This window comes from Phaethon aethereus (assembly GCF_964289735.1).
Source record: "Phaethon aethereus genome assembly, chromosome: 6".
NCBI lineage: Eukaryota > Metazoa > Chordata > Aves > Phaethontiformes > Phaethontidae > Phaethon > Phaethon aethereus.
Window position 1 is genome coordinate 11,438,119 of NC_138580.1, and position 21,489 is coordinate 11,459,607.

Below are 21,489 nucleotides of genomic sequence, written 5' to 3' on the forward strand. Positions count from 1 at the left end.
TCTCTTGGGTGAAGGAAAAAAGAAACCCTTTTATATTTTGTAGTAAATTCACTGGGAAATGTAATGGGTGTTTGCAAGCAGTCATATCGGCAGCTACAAACCATAGCTGGTGGAGTTAGAAGCCAGAGCTGGTGGAGTTGGTGGTTGTGACTAATGTACAATGTAGGTGGTCCCCTCATGCACGTATCCACTGCCTGGATGATGCCCAGGACAGGATTACGCTGGGAATAGCAGCAATGTACAGACTGTCTCAGCCATAATTTCCTGGCAGAGTTGACCGTGTTTGCCTGTTTCCTTGTCCAGAAGCTTTGTCATTATCTGCTGCTCTCTTGAGATAATAGCCAGTGTGGAAAATCCAGCCTGCTATCTCACTGAAACAGAGAGGTGGATAATTTTCTCCATGGACAATCTGCAGATATGATTGCTTGAGTTCAGAAGGGATTGGCCATTTCCCTAGGGACAGGTCTGTGTCTGGAGGAAGGAATGCCCCAACTTCTCTACGTTGTTGAATTTTACATGCAAGTGTAGGGTTTTTCTTCTGTTGAGCAGCTAGAGACCCTGGAAAGGCTGTTTGTGGTTACTCACAGGTCAGACCAGTTCTCTGGCAGGGCATGACCAAAGCTATGGATGGTGGAGCTTGTTTAGGTTTTTTTGAAAATTAATCAGGTTGTCCTTTCATTGAAAAGTGGGGTGGTTAGTCTGCTGCTCGCAGAAGACCTTCTCAGTACTGCTGTTTGGCAGCTGTCATCTTGTCTGGAAAATTACTTTTTGGGTGGTGATGGAGAGGTGACTTTAGCATTGTCCATATGCCTGTACTACCAGATTGTCCATCCTTCTATACTAGTCAGGTCTGAGGCATAGTCACAGCACAGAGGAGATGGATTTGGCCTGAGTGGCTGAGAATATCCATGTTGGTTCCCTCTGTGGTGGCCTTTGGCAGCGGAATCCATGAGACACTGGTGACCTGGGAGTCCTGACAGAAACTAATGGTATGCACTAGCCTAGGTCTGACCCCTGGTCGCTGCAGGGCAGGAGGTCAGTCATCGATCTCAAGATCCTGCTAGTGTGGGCTCTGGCAGGTCATCTCCTGACTGTTCCTGAATATGCATGGGTGTATAGGAGGGAGGCAATGAGGTGGCCTGGGCTGTGCAGTCATTGCTGTGCAGATGACTCGCATGTCTTCAACTTTTTCATATTCAGTCCAGAAAACACCATTTTGGTGTTTCCCCAGTGCTTTGCTGAGGTAGGAATTTGGACGAGGAAGAGGTGAGTCAAGCTCAAGCTGGAAGATTTAGAGGTGGTGCCAGATGTTTGGGAAACTTGCCCAAGAGGCACATGAGATTAACAGCTGTCCTTCTGACAATAGTTTGCTCCCTTCGGAAGAAAAATTCAGAGTATTCTTGGCTTCCTGCTTTGCCCCCAAACTGCAAAGTAGCATGTCACTGGAGAGTGCTTCATAGAGGCTTCATGTACCATGATGTCTGTGACCATTTCCATGCAATTCTACCTTCCTAACTTTTCTCACCTCCAGATAAGGCTATGGTGTAGCTGTTTAAAAGGAGCAGTGCTTGAACAGCACTTGGAAGCTTTATGTGGGGAAAAGTGCACCAGCTGACGGGCTTTTAGCAGTGCTGCTCAGAAGTAGGTCCATGGAGTAGTCTTCCAGGAGAAAATTAAGAACTCTTTTTGATTTGTAATGTTTTCGGTATGGTGTCAAGGATTCAAATCTGGTCTGAATCTGGAGGACAGCTTTTCCAGGAGCTGAGGAATGCCAGAAGCCCGTGGGGACTGATGGGGCTCTGGCTTTGTGCAGGTGACAGAAAAAGATGGCTTCTGGGTGGGATGATCAAGGGGAAAAAAAAAAAGGGATGATCAAAGTCGAAATATTAGTAATAAATAAATAAAGCCCTGGATGCTTAGCTGATATGTTTGGCAACATGCGAGTGCCTTGTACTCATTAATGCACTATCCTCACGGCAGCACAGCGAGGAGATGAGGTGTTACGGTTCCCATCTAGCAGACAGGGATATGGAGCTATGAAGATGGAACAGAAAAACCTGGGATGGAGCAGGGAGATCAGCCCCTGTTCCCTGGTTAGCAGCCCAGCTGCTGCTCCCTGTTGGCAGTCCGTCGGTGTCCATGCAAGGTCCAAGCTGGGTTTGTCCCCTTTACGTGAGATTTGTCCCACAGCTCCTGTCTACCCTTCGTCTTGGGAGAAAACCCTCCCAAGCAGCAGTCAGTGTTTCAGCTTTAAAATGCAATGGGTTGTCGCTGACTTAGAGCTACAGCCACTCAGACTTGCAGCCTCAGAGACTGACTTCGTCATTCTTGTGCCTTCTGGAAACGAGGAATGACTGCTGGACTTGGCAGCCGAGTGGTGGACTGACGCACAGCTGGTCTCCTGCTGCTGGGGCTGGCAGATGCTGTGAGTGCCGTGGCGTTGGCGTCCTCCTCCTCATTGTTGTTCTCTGGTGATCTCACCCCAGCTCCCAGGGACCGTCCCGTGAGCCCTGCTGGCTGTCACCTGGCCCACGCATCCTTATGAAGATGTTAGTCTGACATCTGGGGGGTGGGACAGTGATGGGCAGAACTTAGTGTCTTAAAAGGCTCTGTCCTGCCTTCAAATTGTCCAAATTCTCATCAGGATTCTAAATAACTTTTTTTTAAATTTATAGCAGATATCTGAAGTCTTCTAGGAAAAGTTTTGGGATAATGTGCCAAGAGAAGTTGTATTTTCTTGCCAAGTCTGGTATGACTTCTCCTTCAACTATGGACAAAGCCTCTTAATCAATTTGTACCTCGGGTTCCTAGCCTCAACATGGAGACTTTAATCATCCTTTCCTCCATCCTGTTTCCCTTTCTTATGTCTTTAGATGGTAATTTTTTAGGCTAAGGACTGTCTCTGATTGTACAATACCCTGTACTCTGGCCTAAAATAACAGTTCAGTACTTTATTCTTAGTCCTGCCATGTGTTTTCTACGTGACGCTGGGACAATCACTTGCCCTCTCAGCGCTTCTGTTTTCCTATCTGCAAAGTAGAGATAATGCCTCCTTCCAAAGCAGATCCCTTGGCTGGAAGGTGCCACCTACATGCTGAGTTATTCCCTCGCTGTTATTACCTCTGCTAAATGTGCATATAATCGTCATTAAACATGGGCAGGACAGGTCATTTTGTAACGGCAGTTGTCCCCCCATGAATACAGGGAACTGTAATGGATCTGCTCTGGGGGGGTAGTACCACCTGCTGAATGTGCTGCCGTGATGAACGATGGCATTTTTATTTTCAACAATGGGACAGCACTGTCTTCTGTGAGGTTTGCCTTAAGATAAGAGGAGTTTTGTTCAGATTTCGGCATTATTTTTTTTTTCCTTTCCTCCCAGCACTGTTCAAACTGGACAAAGGGTTCTTTGTAGACATGTTGGTGGTGGCTTGCTTCTATTAAAGACATCAATAGTTTCTTACCAAGCAGTCAGTGGGACCCGGTATTCTTGTGTGTGGAATTGCAATGAAGTGGTATAGTTACTGTTCTGAAGCAATCAATTAGCTGATTGATTAACTTATACTACATATTATAATATTTATATGCTATAACTTAGGTTAACTCTGAATTGTGTTTATGTCCACAAAACACAGGTGTGATGGCTGGGTTCAATATGAGCGGAGATCTCCAGAAGCGTGCTGCCAACATCCCCCTGGGGTCTCTGGCCGCTATTGGCACCTCGTAAGTCACAGATTGGGGAAAATTTACTCTTTGGAGACTGCCCTGGATGTGACCAATGCATTTCATATTCCCATCAACCTTTTATTACTCAGCCATCTGGAAAATTAAAGTCTGGCTCTCATTCAAATTACTGTCCATTACCACCACTTACTCTGGGTTGGTTAGAGAAGAGGTTCATTAACGCAGATATAATCGGTCCTTTCTCCACTGGGTGGGATCTGTGTTGGTGCTGCAGCCCAGCTGTCCCAGAGTGGGATGCAAAGCTCTTGAAGGCTTGGGGTGCGTGTTTTTGTCACTTATTGCTGTTGATTTCAAAGTGCTTTCTTTTTCTGTTTGAATAGAACGTATAAAAGTATAAAATATTTGAAACATCTAATTTTTATTACTGGGAAAATATGGCCAAGACAGATGAGATGACCTACCCACCTGCAAGGCCAGGGGAACGCAGGAGCCCTGCATCCCTGAGCAGTGCTGTCCCCTGGGAAATGCTGCTTTCCAGGAGTAAAATACTGTCACATAATGAAAAAAAAAACCTCAATTGGTTTTCCTGCCTCTTTTCATTGCCACATAACTGCTTTTGAAATTACTGCTTTTAATTGTGTACCAAGGTTCAGACAGAAAGGAAAGGTCTTCGGAATTTATAGGGATTCCTGCTGAAATTGGTGCTTGTTTTAAGTGAAGGGATTCCACAGGACACAGAAGTACCGCAGATGGATGGACTGTGGTCATTCACATCTCTGCTGTCTGGACTTTGCAGACAGTCTAGCTTATCCCACCACCTGAGTAATGGAAGTGCCAGAGACACCAAAGGAGGATCATGACTGAAGTTGTGGAGCAGGCTGGCTGTGGTGTTTATCATTACTGCCAGACAAGGGGACCTGTGTACCTGCAGAATCATAGAATGGTTTGGGTTGGAAGAGACACTTAAAGGTCATATAGTCCATCCCCTCTGCCATGAGCAGGGACATCTGCAACTTGATCAGGTTGCTCAGAGCCCCGTCCAGCCTGACCTTGAATGTTTCCAGGGATGGGGCATCTACCACCTCCCTCGTTGTCAAAAATTTCGTCCTTATATCTAGTTGAAATCTGCCTTCTTTTAGTTTAAAACCGTTACCCCATGTCTTATTGCTACAGGCCGTGCTAAAAAGTCTGTCCCCAGGACTGTGTTATCCCTACCATGCCCACATCAAGACTGCAGGTAGCTTCCTCCTGGCTCTGCTAATGGGCAGAATTCTCAATGGTCTTCTCTTGCTGGAAAAATAATAATTTATTTTTGCTCTTCTCAGGTGGTTTCTGTACATGGTCTTCGTTTTTTTGCTGGGAGCCATTTGTACCCGTCAGTCACTCCGCTATGACTTCATGATAGCAGAGAAGGTAACTTGTTCAAATAACCCAGTGTGGTTTTATATAATGGTGCTTTTGGCTTGCCATATGCTTTATTGAATTCTTGATCTTTTCCAAAAGCCTAAGGAATTCGGGTACCCATCCCTCATTGAGATTCAGGGGGATTTCCCCGTTGCAAGTCCCAGTGTACAATTGATCTGAAGAGCTTTGCATTCACCGGCGTATCCAGTAATGCTGAATCTTGGCATAATCACCCGGCAATGGCTTTAAGAGCTAAAATATGCTAATGTGGTCTAATGATAAATGCTGTATTTTATTCAATGTATCCTTTCTTGTTGGTGAAAGCTTAGACCAAATTGAAATCTCTAAAGAACCCCACTGCTTATCTTTACTAAGTCAAGCGAGGCTTACATTTCCATATCTAGCAGGCTGTAATTGCAGGGCGAGCAATAGGATTATTAAACTCGAGACATTCCACATGAGTGTATATACATGAGGGAGGTCTGCAGCGTTACAGGCAATGAACCTTATCGTTGCAAGCCTTTAAAAAGAGAGCAAAAGATTTTGGTGTTTGTCACTGTCTTAATTTAAATGGGATATGGGGTATAATTTTCTGTTATTCAGTGTTATCCAAAATCCCGGGTTCATCATATTTGACGCTATTTTTTGTGATTAATTTAAAATCGAGATGTTTGCCATTTATTTGATTTGTAACATGGTTTTAAGCTAAAATATCAAATTGAAACTCTGGTTTCGTTTTCTCTCTAAGTAATTGTGAAAGTCTAGACTTTCATCAGCCCCCAAAACAAACTCCAGATTATTGGTGGGGCTCCTGCCGCTTCCTGCTAAGGTGAAAAATCATCTCTGTTTCAGGGGAAAAAAGAATGACTCTACCTTCTTTAAGGCCACGTCTTTGTATGTCAATGTGACAGCTTTAGTGGACAAAAAGTGCAGTAACTAAAATAATCAGCTTTACATGAATCAGCTGAAGAGAAAGAGACTGTTAAAGCTATGTTTTAACTTTAAAACCTCCTGGGGAGGGAAGAGGAAAAATCTCCCAGTAAAGATGTGAAGATATTTAATAATATTAAGTATAAAAACCAACCAACCAAAGAAAACCACACAAAAGGAAATTCAGTTTTCTTTTCCCTTGTATGGTACAAAACAATAGTGCAATCCCAATATTCATGTTGCTTCTTTGAGTTATTACAAGCTGCTTTAGATTTTAATGACTTTGTTCAGAGAGGGGGAGGGGGGAAGAGATCATTACACATCCAAGACGCAAACTCTTCGTTTCTGTCACTCACAGGTGAGCAAGTGCTTGGCTGCTTTTCTCCCTTACAACACTTTTTTGGCTTTTTAAACATAAAAATGAGATTCAGTAATTTCACTTCTAATGATCTCGAAGTGCCAATTTCTTACAAAGCATTCACGCTCTCCGTGCTCAAAACCACCAGCAAACCTTTTCATCAGCCTCGGTGAAAAGGACTCTTCCCCTCTAACCCTGATTTGAATGTCAAGTAGTACATTTAAATGCAAGAATTTTTGGCAGCTAAAATAATATATGATGTCTGGCACAACTGATTGTTTCTTCCAAGTATTTCTCAGCGCAGGGCAGGATTAGAGGAGAGGGAAGGGAAGTTACGCTCATAAGATTCCCCATCAAGTCCATTAGTCTAATGGAAGCTGATCCCTGCTCGTCTTTCTCTCAAGTTTCTTCTGTCCCACAAGATAAAATTCACAAGGCCGAGTGGATTTTCATGGAGAAAAGAAATGTTGTGGTAGGCGGTTTGTACAGTTCTGGACCATGAGGTTAATTTTACACACCTTCCCCAAACAGCAAGCATTTTATGGCTTTTTACCCAACCTCCTTTTTTTTTCTGTGTGCAGGTTCAATAAATAAGGGAAAAGGCAGATGTAGCTTGAATCATCTTTAGCCATGTAAATTTTTGTGATACCTTCTAATAAAGCATGTGCCACCTGACTTCAACAGGGGCAGAAGCTGGGAGGACCCATGTTCATTTAGACCTTATTTTCCATGAGAGGAGGGGTGGGAGCGAAGGACGCATGGGACACAGTAGACCTGCATTCAACGCTGTCCTCTGCCATGGACGTCTGCGAGCACCTGCGGCAGCTCGCTTCAGTGGAGTATGGCAGGACAGATCTGGACCAAGATGTGAGGGTTTTCTCCCTGCCTGGCCTTTCTGCCGGCGTTACTCCCTGTGATTTGCCTTTCTCTGTGGCTGGCTGTGGGCTGTCAGACTTGTGTGGTCTTACAGGACTTGACGGCTCAGGTGACCCTAGACCTTAGTCTCCTTGGCTGTGTCTGCCCACACCCTCACGCCACGGTACCAGGAGCACTCCCATGTCAAAGCTTTCTTGCACCATGTTCATATTGTGGGGTTTTGTGGTTTTGGGTGGGTTTTTTTAAGATGTGCTGCCTATGCTTGCAGCACTTGACAGTGGAGACCTGTGCAGGGGGACCCCAGTCCTTCAGTTCTGTGTGGTAGACCATGAGCTGCCCTCCTTTCCCCCCACGGTGCAGGAGATGCTCCCCGATCGAAAGGGAGCTCTCTAGAAACTGGTAATAAACCCAGCCTTGTTAGCACTGTGGCTTTAAAGACTTTCTTATGTTTCATGTTGGCCAAAGGAAATTCTGTTCTCATTGAAGACAGGAAAATAAGGTCATTGTATTATATCCTTCAGAGCGTATTTTTTGAGATGCCATTTGTTTAAGTGGCAATTTCAATTTGGTTTTACTGTGGATATTCTTTCAGGATTGGTTTTCCCCTCTGGGACACAGGGGTGTTTGTCTTCCTGTTTTGGATGGTTGGAAGCCTGGGAAGCTTTTCCTGCACGATGTGCTCTGTATATAAGTGATCTTTCCTGAAATAAACTCACTTCCAGTTACTTAAGGGGAATCTAATAGCTGCTGCTTTGCTGCAGTTGCTCCAAGTGACAAAGAATTTCTTGGATATGAGCTCTGTTGGTACAGGATGTTCAGTATTAAATTACTTTTATGGGATAATTTTCCTGTATTAATTGCTTGCACTTTATACCACAGAGCAGTTAAATTGCTCCTTTCCCACCGCTCGCTCTGTTAATTTTGCAATGTTACAAAATATATGTGATCTCTTAAAAGACACGTCTTTAAAACTGCTCATCAGTCTTTAGTGAACAATATAATCAACTTTGCGTTCTCTCTGCTTCCTCCAGGTATCCTTGGTGGGTTTCTTGTTTTTGCTGGGACTGTACATCTCGTCCCTGGCCTCCTGCATGGGGGGGCTGTATGGAGCACCCAGGATCCTGCAGTGCATCGCCCAGGAGAACGTGATCCCCATGCTCGCCTTCCTTGGACGTGGGGTTAGTCATCCTTTCCCTGAGATTGCTCTCAAACCTTCACCTGAAGGAAAACTGTTGGTTCAAGAAGCCAGGATTTCCGTGTGTCTGTGGAGTGAGATGGGAGATGTATGAAATGCAAGGAGGGGAAGGCTTGGGATCTGGTACCCTAGAGTAGGCAGAAAAGCCAGGAAATGAGTGGATTTATTCAAAAAACAAGAGCCCAGCTGCCCTGGTCCTTTCCCTGCCTGTCGCCCGTGCTGCACCGCCTCTGCCCTGAGCCCTCCCACGGGGCTCAGCACCGCGCAGGAGCAGCCCTGCTTCGCCCCAGCCCCTCGCTCACCCACCTCTGCGCCCCGGTCCCCCACGCGTGGACAGCCCTCCCGACCTGTGGGTCCCCTCCCTCCCTCGGACCCACCTCTTTCGAGATGCCCCCAGTAAAATAGCTGCTTATGATGCAACTTTACCCATGATTTCTTTTGCAGACGCCTTATCTACACTGGTAGTGTTCCTATCCGTGACCGAGGCAGGCACCTAGCTCTTCCCTGCCCTCCTGTCCAGGGCAGAGGCCTGAAGCTTTTGTCCAGGCACTTTGGTGCAATGCACCTCTTAATCTGTTTTTCTTTTTTTTTCTTTTTTCTTCTTTCCTGCACCTTTTCCTTGAGCTCTTCCTATCCTCTCTGATTACCTCATAGCTGAGTACGTGAGTAGTTGCGGTACGGTGGATTCAGTCTGTGTGCACTGGAGAAGGGGACTCTTCTTTGTAAGATAAGGTGCCTCTTGGACACTATAAAATAAAAACAAAGTATAGATTTGAAAGGTTAAGCTAGGCGGCTGCTAAGCTTTAGATGTGCTTTGAAACAAGGCCTTGCTTTGAATATGACAAGAGGCTTTTTCCTTGTCATATTCATAAATAATCCTCATTCACGTGAGTTGTTCTGCTGAGATCAGTCAGAGTACCAGTCACTAAGGACTCTGTAGTCTCGGACTATACATTCAGAGCAAACTATTTTTTATGGTTTTCCCTTCTTCTAAACAGGGAGAAAATAATTCCCTTGCTCTCAATAACCTGCAGCACCTAACTGTACTGAGCAGCTAGAAAAAACCTTACGATATTTTGCTCCTTCAGAGAGGCTTACAAATACAGAAAAATATTTTACAATATTGGTATTTATGAATATTTTTAATATGTGTTTTATAAGTATAATAATTTTATATACTGTATTCTATATTTCTCAAGGTAATTTTCTAAAATTAAGGTAGTAATAATAATAGCAATAGTAATAATAAATGGTAATAATCATAGGGGAAGCAGGAACAATAATGGCAGCAAAAACTTCCAGCTCCTGAAAGGCAGCTGTCAGGCCATCCCAGAACAGGCTGTTCTCCACTTGGCAACCCTTGCCAAATTCTCAGTGACTTAGCAAAGTTGACTGCAAAGCTAATTCCCTCTCTTCTCTGATAGTTTTCTGTCTTTCTGTCAAATTTTCTGCTCTGAACTCTGTCCGGGCAGAGTGCCACGATGGGAAGGGCTGAAAAAGAGGTGAGAAAGCAAAGGCAGATCACTTTCCCCCATCCTTCCCTCTGCCACTTTGAAACTTGTCTAGATTTGGTTTATGGAGAGCTAACAAATTTAGTTTGCCCTTAACAATCTGTTCCATATCAGTTCTTTTTTTCCATGGTTGAAAAAAAAGTGTTGTAGTCCATAACCATAACCCCAGCTGATGGGAAGGACACGACTGTTTTCTGTAGAGTTAAACCCAAGCCAGAGGCATCCTGAGATGTTCCCCATCTCAGTATGTCTTTCTGATACTACAGATGCTGAGAACCGTGTTCCTTTATCCCTTTATCCTTTATATTTCCATTTCATTGGGAGAAGGACCAGAACTGGTCCCCTTTTCTATTAATAAATAAGAGGAGGAAATATGAATAGTTTCCATCTGAGCTGTGTGTTTATTAACAAAGCGCATGCAGTGAGTGAAAACCTAAGATATTTTGTAAGATATCTTGTAAGATATTTTCCAGTGAGGTCTTTACACAGCCTGCACAGGCTTCTCGGGTACTGAAACGGCGAGACAGTGCCTGGTCCAAGGAAGGGCACGTTAGACCTGGGATTAAAGTTCAGGAACTGATGGCTCAAGTCTTTCCACCCCCTGATGCCCATTGCTTTGTCCCTCTCTTTCTCCTCCTCTCCCTGCCTTCACCCCAGCCCAGAGAAGAGCCGGCGGTGTTTCTCCTGGCTGCCTGCCTTCCCGGCGCACTCCCAGCATCGCTGGCGCTGACTCCCGCCCTCCGGCATCCGGGGCTGCCCAGCCTCTCTGTGGCTCTCCTCCTGCCGCCGGGCAGATGCGCCTTGGGTGGAAGAAAGGGGGGAAACCCCAAGTGCAGAGGCTCAGCAGACCGTGGGTTTAGCTCAGCCTCCGGTCAGGGCAGGGCCAGAAGCTGCGGCTGGGAAGGTGGCACTGCTCCGTGCAGGCAGAGCTTCACTGACTCTATCTGGCAGCCGAAGCCTTTCCAACGGCAGCGTGCGGGAGTCTTCTGGGTCGGCAGCGACGCAGAGTCCTGTAGAGAAATTGGAGATGAACAGTTAACGCCAATTAATGCGTTTTATTGCCAGACTTCCCATAAGCCCCACAAATCTCTCTGAAGGTTTATTGCTGCTTTAATGACATTGTTTTACTGCGGAGTTAGGGAGTGAGAGTGGATGAGTTTTCCAAAGACAAAGCTTGAGTAAGGCTCAGAGGCGAGGTGGGAGCGCAGCAGCTTTTGGCTTCCAGCCTGTTCTTTAATTTATTAAGCCGGTGAGCCTCTGCTTGTGCACGTGTGTGTGTGTTTCATGACTAAGGGGGTACTGCAGACCGCCCAGGTAACCACTCATGGCAGCTGAGCAAGAGGGGAATCCTCATGGTGAGGCTTATGGTTATTAATTTAAATGTAAGTTTGTTTTATTTATGAAATAGAAAGGACCCAACAAGACTCCAGTGGCTGCAATTTGCTTAACAAGTTTCATCACCATGGCTTTCGTCTTCATTGGGCAAGTGAATGTTCTTGCTCCCATAGTCACCATCAATTTCATGTTGACATATATTGCTATAGACTATTCCTATTTCTCAGTCTCCTTAAGCTACAATGTTCAGCAGAAACCTGACGAGACCCAGATGGAAAATGCTAGGCCTGCTCATTCTTCCCAGCCTTTAATTTTCAACAAGCCCTCCAGCCATGCAGCAGATGGAGTAATTCAGAGCAGGTCAAACGGCACCTTGCTGGAATTCACAAAAGACATGGACCAACTTTTTAAACCATTTCATAGTGAGCCAGGCACTTGCAAAAAAGGAGGAGCCAAGAATTTAACCCAAAAGGCCAAACAGAAGAAGACAAAGAAGCGAGCCAAGCAGACATTACAAGACAGCTTTCTCCTGGATCTCCATCGTGATGTTCCCCCGGCTCCGTACGGCGGGGATGAGACCATGGAGCCCTGCAGCAAGAGCCAGCAGGACCTGGCTGAGCAGGTCCATCAGCATGACACGGGTCCATGCTCACCACCCGCTGCGGATGCCCAGCAGACACCCAGGCTGCTGGAGCTGGGGGAGCAGCTCTGCAGTGAGGCGCCCGCACTCCCCGGCCAGAGGGGCGAAGGTAAGGGCCGTAGGAGATGGACATCTCTGTGCTCATGAGGGAGCGGTTCATAACCTCAGTCCTCACGGTGCTTTCTTGGGGGCAGGTGTGGAACTAGCATTATACAGGGCTGTCATTCAATGATTCATAGCAAGAATATCATTTATTCCAGGTTAGGGTAGAGTTCATTGCAATGCATCACAGGAGGAGTTCCAGTGCAATTTCCTATGGAAGATTAATCACAGGAAAACAGGCAGGACTATGCTTAGTGTAGGATTGTTTACGGTCTAGTCATTATTCTACACATGCGCTCTTAGCGCTGTACATTAAAAAGGTTTTGAGTGTATCCAGGGGTTTACTTCACCCTGGTGTGGGGTAGGAGGGATGGAGCCGTTTGAGTCTAAAACTCGGGCTATCAAAATGCAGTGGTCCCCATGCCACGGGTGGAGTCTGTGATTCAACACCCACGGCTAAGAGTCTGAATTTGTTTTGTTGGCGATGTGGGAATTTGATACCATGGCGATTTGCTTGGAGTTTGTCATCTCAGTGCTGTAGGGTTTTACCAGCATTAGTCAATTAAGCTTCATAAACCCCTCTGAGGGAGAAAAGTATTGTTCCTCTTTTTTCACAAATAGGGAAACTGAGGCAGAGAGAGGTAGATATGGCTTTCAAATGGACTCAGCACCAGAGCTAGAACACTTTTTTTTCTTGCACTTCTTTTTTGTTTTCATTTTTGAGGTTTTGCTTAAGCTCTGCCATACCCAGCTGTCAGCTAAAATTTCTGCTTTGGTTTTCTGGAATCTGGTAATGTAAAGAAGGAGAAGAAAACCCACTTTAGCTCCTTTTTAATGTCTCTTTTCTTTTCTTGTTTTTTTCTGTAGAATCATCTATAAAGCAACAAAATCCAGAGCTGGGAATTCAGCAAATACCAGAATCCTTCTACTCCAAATTCTGCAATCACTGGGTTTCCTTTGCTGGTGTGAGTATTTTCGTTTATTTTGAGCACTGGTTTGTGATTGTAGAAAATGGAAAGAAATTCATCACTCACTCACTGCAGTGTAAATACACTCCAGTACTTTAAAATGGCCTTTGTTTCTAGTATTCCAGGCCACCTGAATCAAGTATTCAAGGTACCATGCATCCACTCGTTCAAATTCAAAGGAAGCCAGATGACATATTAATTAAAACAACAACAACAGCAAAAAAAACCCCCCAAACCCAACCTAAACCAAGAAGGTACAAATTCAAACTGTGGCATTTTAGGACTTGAGAGGCATGGCTGGCTGGGAAAAAAGCAGCATCCCTCTTTTCACTGTGTGCCAGCCTGCTTTTTCTTGCCGTGGGACGGAGTGAGACATCAGCTTCAAAGCCGTGTTGCTTTTATTTATGAGATGGTTTCTGCAAGCTCGGGGTGGGATTTCATTAGTGCTGACCTCCTGATACCACAGCAGCCTGGCTGTGAAATTCCACCTTTTGAGGAAAGAAAGCGGAACATTCCCCCAGCACGTTACTTTAAAGAATAAAAAACTTTTAAATAGCTTCTGTCTCAAGCTGCTGAGGAGTTTAGGACATTTGAATTCATCTTGGGAAGATGGATTAATGGGCAGATGACAGGGAAAGGGTCAGATATGCATAATGAATGAGCCATATGGCTTTGCTGCATGGACGGTGATTTCATAGCTGTGTGTAAAATGTAACAAACCCACTCGAACAACTCACCGAACCCTTTTAGCTTAATCCTCAGATGGAGTTTGACACCTACTTTTCAAAATCACTGCCCCCACTGCCAGCAGCCAGCTCCTGGCGAGGGGTCCTGGCCGGATCGCGGTGCCAGGGGTGGGACGGCTGCTGGAGGCTTCTCCCTAGTGATGACATCTGTAGGAGGTTGTACGTCTCTGGGCTTGGTAACTAACGTGGCTCCCAAGCGCATGTCATCGCGGAGCGGTCAGCTCTCTGCCTTCGCGGGGGAATTCGGTTATGGAGACGACTGACATATTCATTAAAGCAGATTTGCTTTCCTGTCAGTAGTCAGACTTGGGAGGAGGTTGCAGCAGAGCTGGGAAGGGATCAACAATGCAAAATAAAATCACAGAAGGAAAAATCAGATGCATTTATTCAAGCTGGCTCCTTTCCCCTCCGCCCTCTCTCTCTGTGCTTCACCGATCATGTCATTCTGGACTCATTTAGCTCTTTCTTTGCATGCTGTCCCTTGCTGTTCCTAACCTGATCCATGAAGATGCCAACCCTGCCCCCTTTCTTATGTCCCTTGAGCCAAATCTACCTTGTGAGCTGGTGAGCCTCTGGATACTGCTGCTGGAGCAGCCCCGCAGAGACCCGAAGCCCATGCTCCTGGGCTGTAGGGCTCAAGGTAGCTCACTGAAAGCTACCTCCACGCTGCTGAAGATGAAACTGTAATCCTGTGCTGTCCCTCCTTTTAACAGTGAGACCAAACAGGGCTCCCTATAACGTGGAAACTTCATTACTGAGAAACTTCAGACATGCGATACCCAAATCTTTTCAGAAAACACTGGGTGAAAGTGCTTTATATGTGGCCAAAAGCCATGCACTAGTGGAGTGTTTTACAGGCAGGAGGTGACGTGGTTCCCCGGGAGTCCTGCTGCGCCATCGGCCTCGGCCACCGAGGCCTGGGAGCATCCATCCAGCTCCATCATTCCTCCCGTGGGCAGGACCCGGGCTGTGCAGCAGGTCTGGTGCAAGGACAGTCTCTGTTGTCTCCCCATCCCAGGACTTCATTAGGAGGGAGACACCTAAAAGGAAACACTCACCAGGATAAAGCCCAGTGGCTGCATCCTGGGTCCTGACTGTGCACACCTCCTATACAGTTCTCCTGAGAAGTCCCTGAGAAAGCTGGAGGTGCAGAGACACCATCGAAGCGCTGGTTTTGCATGTATTTAAAGCCAAGATTCATCATTTCTGGCAAAAAGCCCCGCAGCCCAAAACAGTTAACTGGTGCTGTCATAACAACTTGAACGCTCCGGCGCTGCCTCCGTTATTAAGAAGTTTCTGTTAGAGTTGCGATGCATGCTCACCTTGCAAGGTTGAGGAACAAAGCGCTGACCTCGTGTCAGGCTGTGTCTGAAGGTGAGCAGTCCTCGCCGGGCGCTGTACTGCAGGGCCAGAGCAGGAGGTCGGTGTTGCCACCGTCAGATTGTCATCAACATATTATCTTACGGACTCTGAGGTGACCCCAAAAACCGTGTCTTTCCAACAGGCAATCATGTCCCTCGTCATAATGTTTGTCATTCAGTGGATCTACACCCTTGTCAGCCTGGGTGCAGCAGTTATTCTGTATTTCTACATCGGCCAGGTGAGCCCAGGACTCCCGCTTGGTGAGTATTTTATTGTATTATTAAATCTGCTTAAAAATTCATTAGGCTTTAATTTAACTTAATTAGGAATTGAGACCCTTGTGTTTAATATGCAGGTGACACAGTGGATGATGAGGTTTTGTTTTGTTGCTAGTTTTTAATACATTTTCTCTCTGGGTCTTTAATTTTATATTGGATTCTAACTGCAACTAGCATGAGTTTGGTGGTTTGAACATTGTGCTTATTGCTTTAATATGTTGTACTTTAAATGGCAAAACCAGATACTAATACTAAGACTTAACAGGGATGGCAGATCGTAAATGTATCACAGCAATGAGAAAAATCTGCCATAAATACGTTTTAATAAACTTAATTAATCAACCTAAACCTGCCTGAGAAAACTTTAATGAAAATGGGAATTATGACGAGTATCTCGTTAAACCTCAGCATTCATAACTGCAGAACAAGAGAGCCTTTTGATTCCAGAACTAAACAGGTTGAATATGTTGGGAACGTAATCTGGGAAAATACTCTTAGGCAGAGGGCATTAGAAAGGTCTGCGCATGTGATCGGCTTAAACAAGTTCAAAATTAAACAGCGAAGCACATTCAGAAGGCAGCTCATGGGAGCCTACAGCTCCTTGGCACGGCCGCAGGAGGGGTTTGCATTAGTCTATGTCTCTGTGTCTCACGTACATATGCATACATACGTATGTAGGTGCATATGGACATAACTACCCGCACACGTGGCTGTGCCGTTTTTTTCTGCAAGATGAGAAAAGTCCAAAGAGCCTGAGTTCATATGTCTTTTAGGCAGTGCAGAAATAGATACCCAGGTTTATTTAGATGAAAGATTATTAGACAGTAGGTACCTAGGTACTAGATTTCAGAAACCCAAAATACTTGTCGCTCGGTAACCGTCACAACATCGCTCATCAGTGCTTCTCTTTCTGCGCTGACTTCTTTTCTATTTATCTGCATGGGATGGTAGGAAAGAGCTAAGACTGTGGATAGTACTTGCTAATTAGTATGTTCTGAAATATATCTAAGTTTTAACAAAGATTTTTACAGTCCCCATCTATTAAAGAAAACACTGTTTTCAGGCCTTGCAGTTTTCTTTGCCTTTGTATATTCACTATATTACATCTCTCTTATGTGATTTTGAAATATTTACCAAAAATGACTTTAAAAAGAGTTTCTCGGTCAGCGTGTAGAGGATCTTGGAAGGTGATCTGAGAAATAGTATCATGATTAGACATTTTTTTCTTGGTTTCTTTTGCATGTGCATTCCCATGCATACAGTAAAATAATGCATAGCAAAAGAAAAGTTAGAAATGAATGCTGAAAGTTCAGCCCAATTTTTATTTGGATGTGAAGTGAATGTTATTGTGCAGCCACATGGCATCCAATGATCCCTGAGTTTCTTCTCCAAAAGACTGAATGACCCTTCTGTCTAGAAAGACTGGGAGACACTGGCTTGAGAGGTACTCTAGATGAAGGACTAGATGAAGACCTTGGGAGCAGAAATGCTCTGGGATTTCGACATGTCCCTTCTCCTCTCTCTTCCTCCCCAACAGCCTAATCCAAACCAGCAGGCGCTGTCGGGTGCCTGTTCTCCTCCCTGTCCCTCACCACAAACTTCTCCTGCTGCTTTTGCTGCCAGCTCTGGCACTTCCCTGGCCCTGCAGTGAGCCAGTGCAGGACACTAACCCTACAGAGAAACCAGAAAAAAATAGTATTGGCGTAATAAGCTAAGCCAGCTCTCTGTGGGGTGAGACAGGAGGGAAGGAATGGTGAGACCACAGACACCCCGGCTGAATGGCTCTTCCTGTCCCCCCATCCTGGCAGTGGGAATGAGCTTTGCAGTCCAGGGAGGAAAAGGTAGTGCTACGGGTGTCTGTGCTTTGCTCCTTGCCTTACTGGGGTTTTCACAAGCTGTCAGTCTGGGAAAGGATAGCTGTTCTGCCTGGGAAATTGGGTTTAAATTTCTTGACAATCATTTAAAAGCTACAATGTGTGGGAAGGCTGCAGGAGTGTTCTCACCATCGTGAAAACTTTTTGTACTTAGGGCTAATAACAAGCATATTGGTTTGAGATTTTATGCAAAAATTCAATGGCTTAATGCTATTATGAGAGAATTAGCAGCATACTGACTTCTCGTGCCTTTTCTCTGTAGGAGCAGCAGCAAATTTCAGTTTCTTCGGCTGGATTAAGTCCGTTTTGATCACCTCGTGCAGGTTGGTACCAGTCACTTGGCAGGGACCAAGGCAGTGCTCAATTGTTCCTGTGACCCACTAATGTGCACAGCGAGGGATGGCAGAGTTGACTTGCTTATTACCTTAAGCAGTCCCTTCTTGCACACTCAAAGTTATTCTTAATGGCAAAAACAACTGTTTGCTTCCATTAGCCCGGCCTATGGCTGGCCACGTAAGCGGGAGAGCTGGAGTCTCCTCTGCCTTATGCGTGGACACTTCAGCTGCTAACCATATCTTGGTGCCCAAAGCTTTATCTTACCTGAAAGGTCGGTGCTCAACTTTGGTGGCTCAGGCTGAACTGGAAAATCTGGTAGGAAATGAATAACAGGAGACTCCATCTCTTCCACCCACCATCCATTGAAAGCAAATGAGTATGGTAGTGGTGGAACAGGTGCATGTGGCAGCTGTGCTCAAGTTTGAGAGGAAATCTAGGGGGAAGCCACAATAGCTACGGGGCAAATACAACAAACAAGGTCTTCAGTGAAGGAACAGTATTGAGTCTGTATGGGACTGCAGTAGCAATGTCTTGGGATTTTCCTTCCCAGAAGACCTCCAGCTTTTTGGTTGGTTGGTTACTAACTAGTGTTTTTAATTTGTTTTGATACTATTAATCATTAATTCTGTCACGTTTGGGTTTCCCACAGAGGATAGTGACCATCTCTGTACAGCACAGTGGGATTTGAGGTTCTCAATCTGTTGGGTTGCTTTTTTTGTTGCGGTGGGTGAACACTGTAGTAAGGACTGCGCAACATGAGCTGCCATGCATTATGTGGGCAAATTTGGTGGCTCCTTTAAAATAAATCAAAGTCCAGGCATTTAAGCACATTGGCACAGGCCCATGCCTGTGTTGCCAGCTCCTGCCTCTGCTCACAGTCCCTATAACATGGCCACATGCCTTTGGTAGCAGAGGTGGCTTGGGAGAGAAGCCAGAAGACAGGACTTCTCTTCGGTCCCCATGGCAGGTCTGTGGCAGGGCCGAGAATAGACAAGTCGGTTCTCCCGCATCGCATCCATCCCTTTCTCTACCAGACCAGTGGATGTCTCCAAGCACGGGACTGGGTCCCTGAAGACCCACCTGTCCCACAAACCTCTTGCCATGACTAGCTTTGTTCACACAGCCACCGCTGCCTCGCACGGCAGTTGGGTAAAGCTGCACGCTTGCCTAAGCGTTAGGGAACGAGATCCCAGGTTAGAAGAGATTACCCCGGCAGGGGGGAGTGAGGGGGTGTGGAAGGTGTGCGCTGTGTTTTCTGCATATCTCATGTGGAGTCAGGGGTTGTCCCCGCGCTTTTCACAACGTCTGCTGGACTTGCAACGCAAGCCCAAGCCGAGGGTGCGGAGGTGAGGACGGGAACAGGGCGTGCGGGCCATGCTGAAGCGCTGCCAGAGTTACGCATCACACAGCATGTCAGGCCCCGCTGCTTCCTACCCCGGGCACTTGTCTGGTTCCACCTCAGTGTCTGGGTGGACTCGTGGCAGGTCGTTTGAGCTCAATGCAGCTACGATGATAGAGCAGGATTTTCCTCCCGGTTGTCCCCCAGTGCTTCTCAGCCCTGTCTCCTGCCCATTGTCTGAGGTTCCCCACAGGAGGCTGGTTGAGATGCGAGGCTTCATGGAGAGTTACCATGTGTGGAAAGGAGAAACCATCCCTCCTGGAAGGCAGCTCTGCTTCTCACAAGTAGAGGCACAGTTGTCGCAGGGATTTTTTCTCCTGTGGGTTACCAAACCGTCCCAGTCCTTAGTGGTTCGATTAGTGCAATCAATGAGCGATGAAGTGCGATCAATGAGTGCAGTCAAGACCCTGCCAAGGAGGACTGAGCGTGGAGCTGACGAATGCCCAAGGCAGAGACGGATCCTATTTCTCTCTCCTCAAAGAGCGCAATCTCTGGGTCAGACAAACAGCTTGATTGCCTTATCCTAATGCCAGGGTTCCTGCTCATGCTGCCACAAGGACAATTTCGTCGCCGCTTGGGGGTCAGGTGGGTCATTTTGAAGCCCACCTTGGCTACACTGTGAGAAATTGCATTGGAGTGATTTGCAGTTTCTTCCCAAGATTTGTTTCCTTGAAATCCAGGAGAGATATTTTAATGAATTGGAGGTAAAGAACAAATCCCATTAGAATGCAAAAGAGTTGGAGGCAACCAAGGATCCTTGACACCTCTAAGGCTCTTTGGTGCTCAGTGAGGTCTGAGTCAGTGCTATAAGCTCTTGCCATTTTGATTAGCAGATGTGGAATAAGGTTTTCTTGAAACCAACCTCTGGGCTATATATAAAAAGGATATTTTTCATTAGAAATGGTTCAAGCTCCTTCTTTTCCTGCACAGTGTGGAAAGTGTTTGCCATAGTCAATGTCCAAAGAGGGAACTTATTGGTTAAGAAAATGTGTATTTTCTAGTGTTTGCTGGGGGAAGTAAGTATATATTTTGTGTGCCTTCTAGGAAAAATATTTTCAGATTAGTTCCATGCCTCCCAAGGGTGCTGAGAAGGATTTAGGCTTGTCACAGCTGCGGTTTGGCTGGTTTTGTTTGCGCAGCCGCTAATGGACGGCAAACAAGGGGTGATGCAGGTGCCTTTGCTTCTCTGTTTACAGGAGAAGGCCATCTCCTAAGGAGCAGATCGTGGTGACACCGTCCTTTGCAACAGTTGGCATGGAGACCACGCAGCTCACCGAGGAGAACGCAGACTTCGCCTCACGGGACCGCTATCACCAGTCCTCGCTTGTCAGCAGAGAGGAGCTTGGGAATCAATTCCAGTAAAGGACACACACAAAAAAAATCAAGCCGCTACTTCAAAAAGCGTTTAGAAATGCCAATGGCTGCCACGGTGCCTTGTGCAATACTTGAATATATACGGAAAGGATGTGAATAGTTATTTATATATTCGAGGCTTGTTTGTTTATGCAAACTACAACATTGCTGGGTTTTGAATCATATCCAAAATGAGGGAAAAAATGCAAATGAAAGGGCCAGTCCAGGGAAGCGATGAGTTACTGAGGACAATATAATCCTTTTAAAGAATTCAATTATAAGTGCTATTGGGCTCTAAAGAGTGTTGCCGCTATAAAAGCTTACAACACTCTATTTCAAACGTCCTCTGGGTGACTAGGGACACACTGTGCCTGGGAGCGGTGGCCTTGGCAGCAGGAGCCAGCACCCCGCTCCCAGCTGTGCCACGGATGGATGCAACCTTCCCGGTCAATTCACTTCTCCTCTTGGCGTGAATTTGCCTGCTTGTAATACAGTAATTTTCTACCTCAGCGTTTCAATTTCCAAGGTCTTAGAAAGTACTTTAAGGCATTAGACAATAGGCCAGAATCAGTGGCAAGTGCAAGAAGATTATGAAATATATTCACAACTGGAATCGCACATTTAAATGCAGTAATGCTGTATAATGACCTCTACTGTGAAACTGTAAAATGATGTCTTAGAAGCTGTTCGTAGTGATTTCGCACATCCTTTCTGCCATGGCACCGGAAACCTGACAACATAGCTGGGTCCAAGCAGAGCATCTCCGTGCTGAAGGGACGGATGGTTCAGAAGTGCCTTAACAAAATACGTTTAGCCTCATTTTTGCTTATTTTGCTTAAAGCCGAGGATGCTGCAGGATTTCCCACGCAGACCTTAGGGTTGGTGGGCAGTGGCTGTGGTGTGGGGTCTTGCACGGACGCCCCTGTCACCATCGCTTCTGCTCCCCAGGGAAGAACCCCTGGCTGAGCGCTGTCCTGCCTGCAGGCAGTGGTCCTGGCAGGACCTGGGGGGGTGCACGGGAGGACTCAGGGCTGAGGCAAGCCCCAGCAGCACAAACTGTTCTCATGCCGAGAGGAGGGGGAAATCGCTGCCTTTCACTTCCCTTCGCCTCTGAGCGTTTCAGCCTTTAGATTATTTA

General features: G+C 46.1%; 1 protein-coding gene across 1 annotated transcript in view; it reads left to right on the forward strand.

Annotated features, from left to right (window-relative positions):
- Nucleotides 1–20,360, forward strand: part of SLC12A8 (solute carrier family 12 member 8) — a gene marked incomplete at both ends in the record, with an annotated part of 49,608 nt that extends 29,248 nt beyond the window's left edge. The window contains 10 exon segments of the mRNA XM_082001451.1: nucleotides 3,636–3,723; nucleotides 5,010–5,097; nucleotides 6,271–6,318; nucleotides 6,320–6,376; nucleotides 8,284–8,430; nucleotides 11,367–12,042; nucleotides 12,903–13,000; nucleotides 15,254–15,371; nucleotides 17,526–17,586; nucleotides 20,195–20,360. Of these exon segments, the coding sequence (XP_081857577.1) occupies nucleotides 3,636–3,723; nucleotides 5,010–5,097; nucleotides 6,271–6,318; nucleotides 6,320–6,376; nucleotides 8,284–8,430; nucleotides 11,367–12,042; nucleotides 12,903–13,000; nucleotides 15,254–15,371; nucleotides 17,526–17,586; nucleotides 20,195–20,360 (1,547 nt within the window).
- Nucleotides 20,361–21,489: the final 1,129 nt, after the last annotated feature.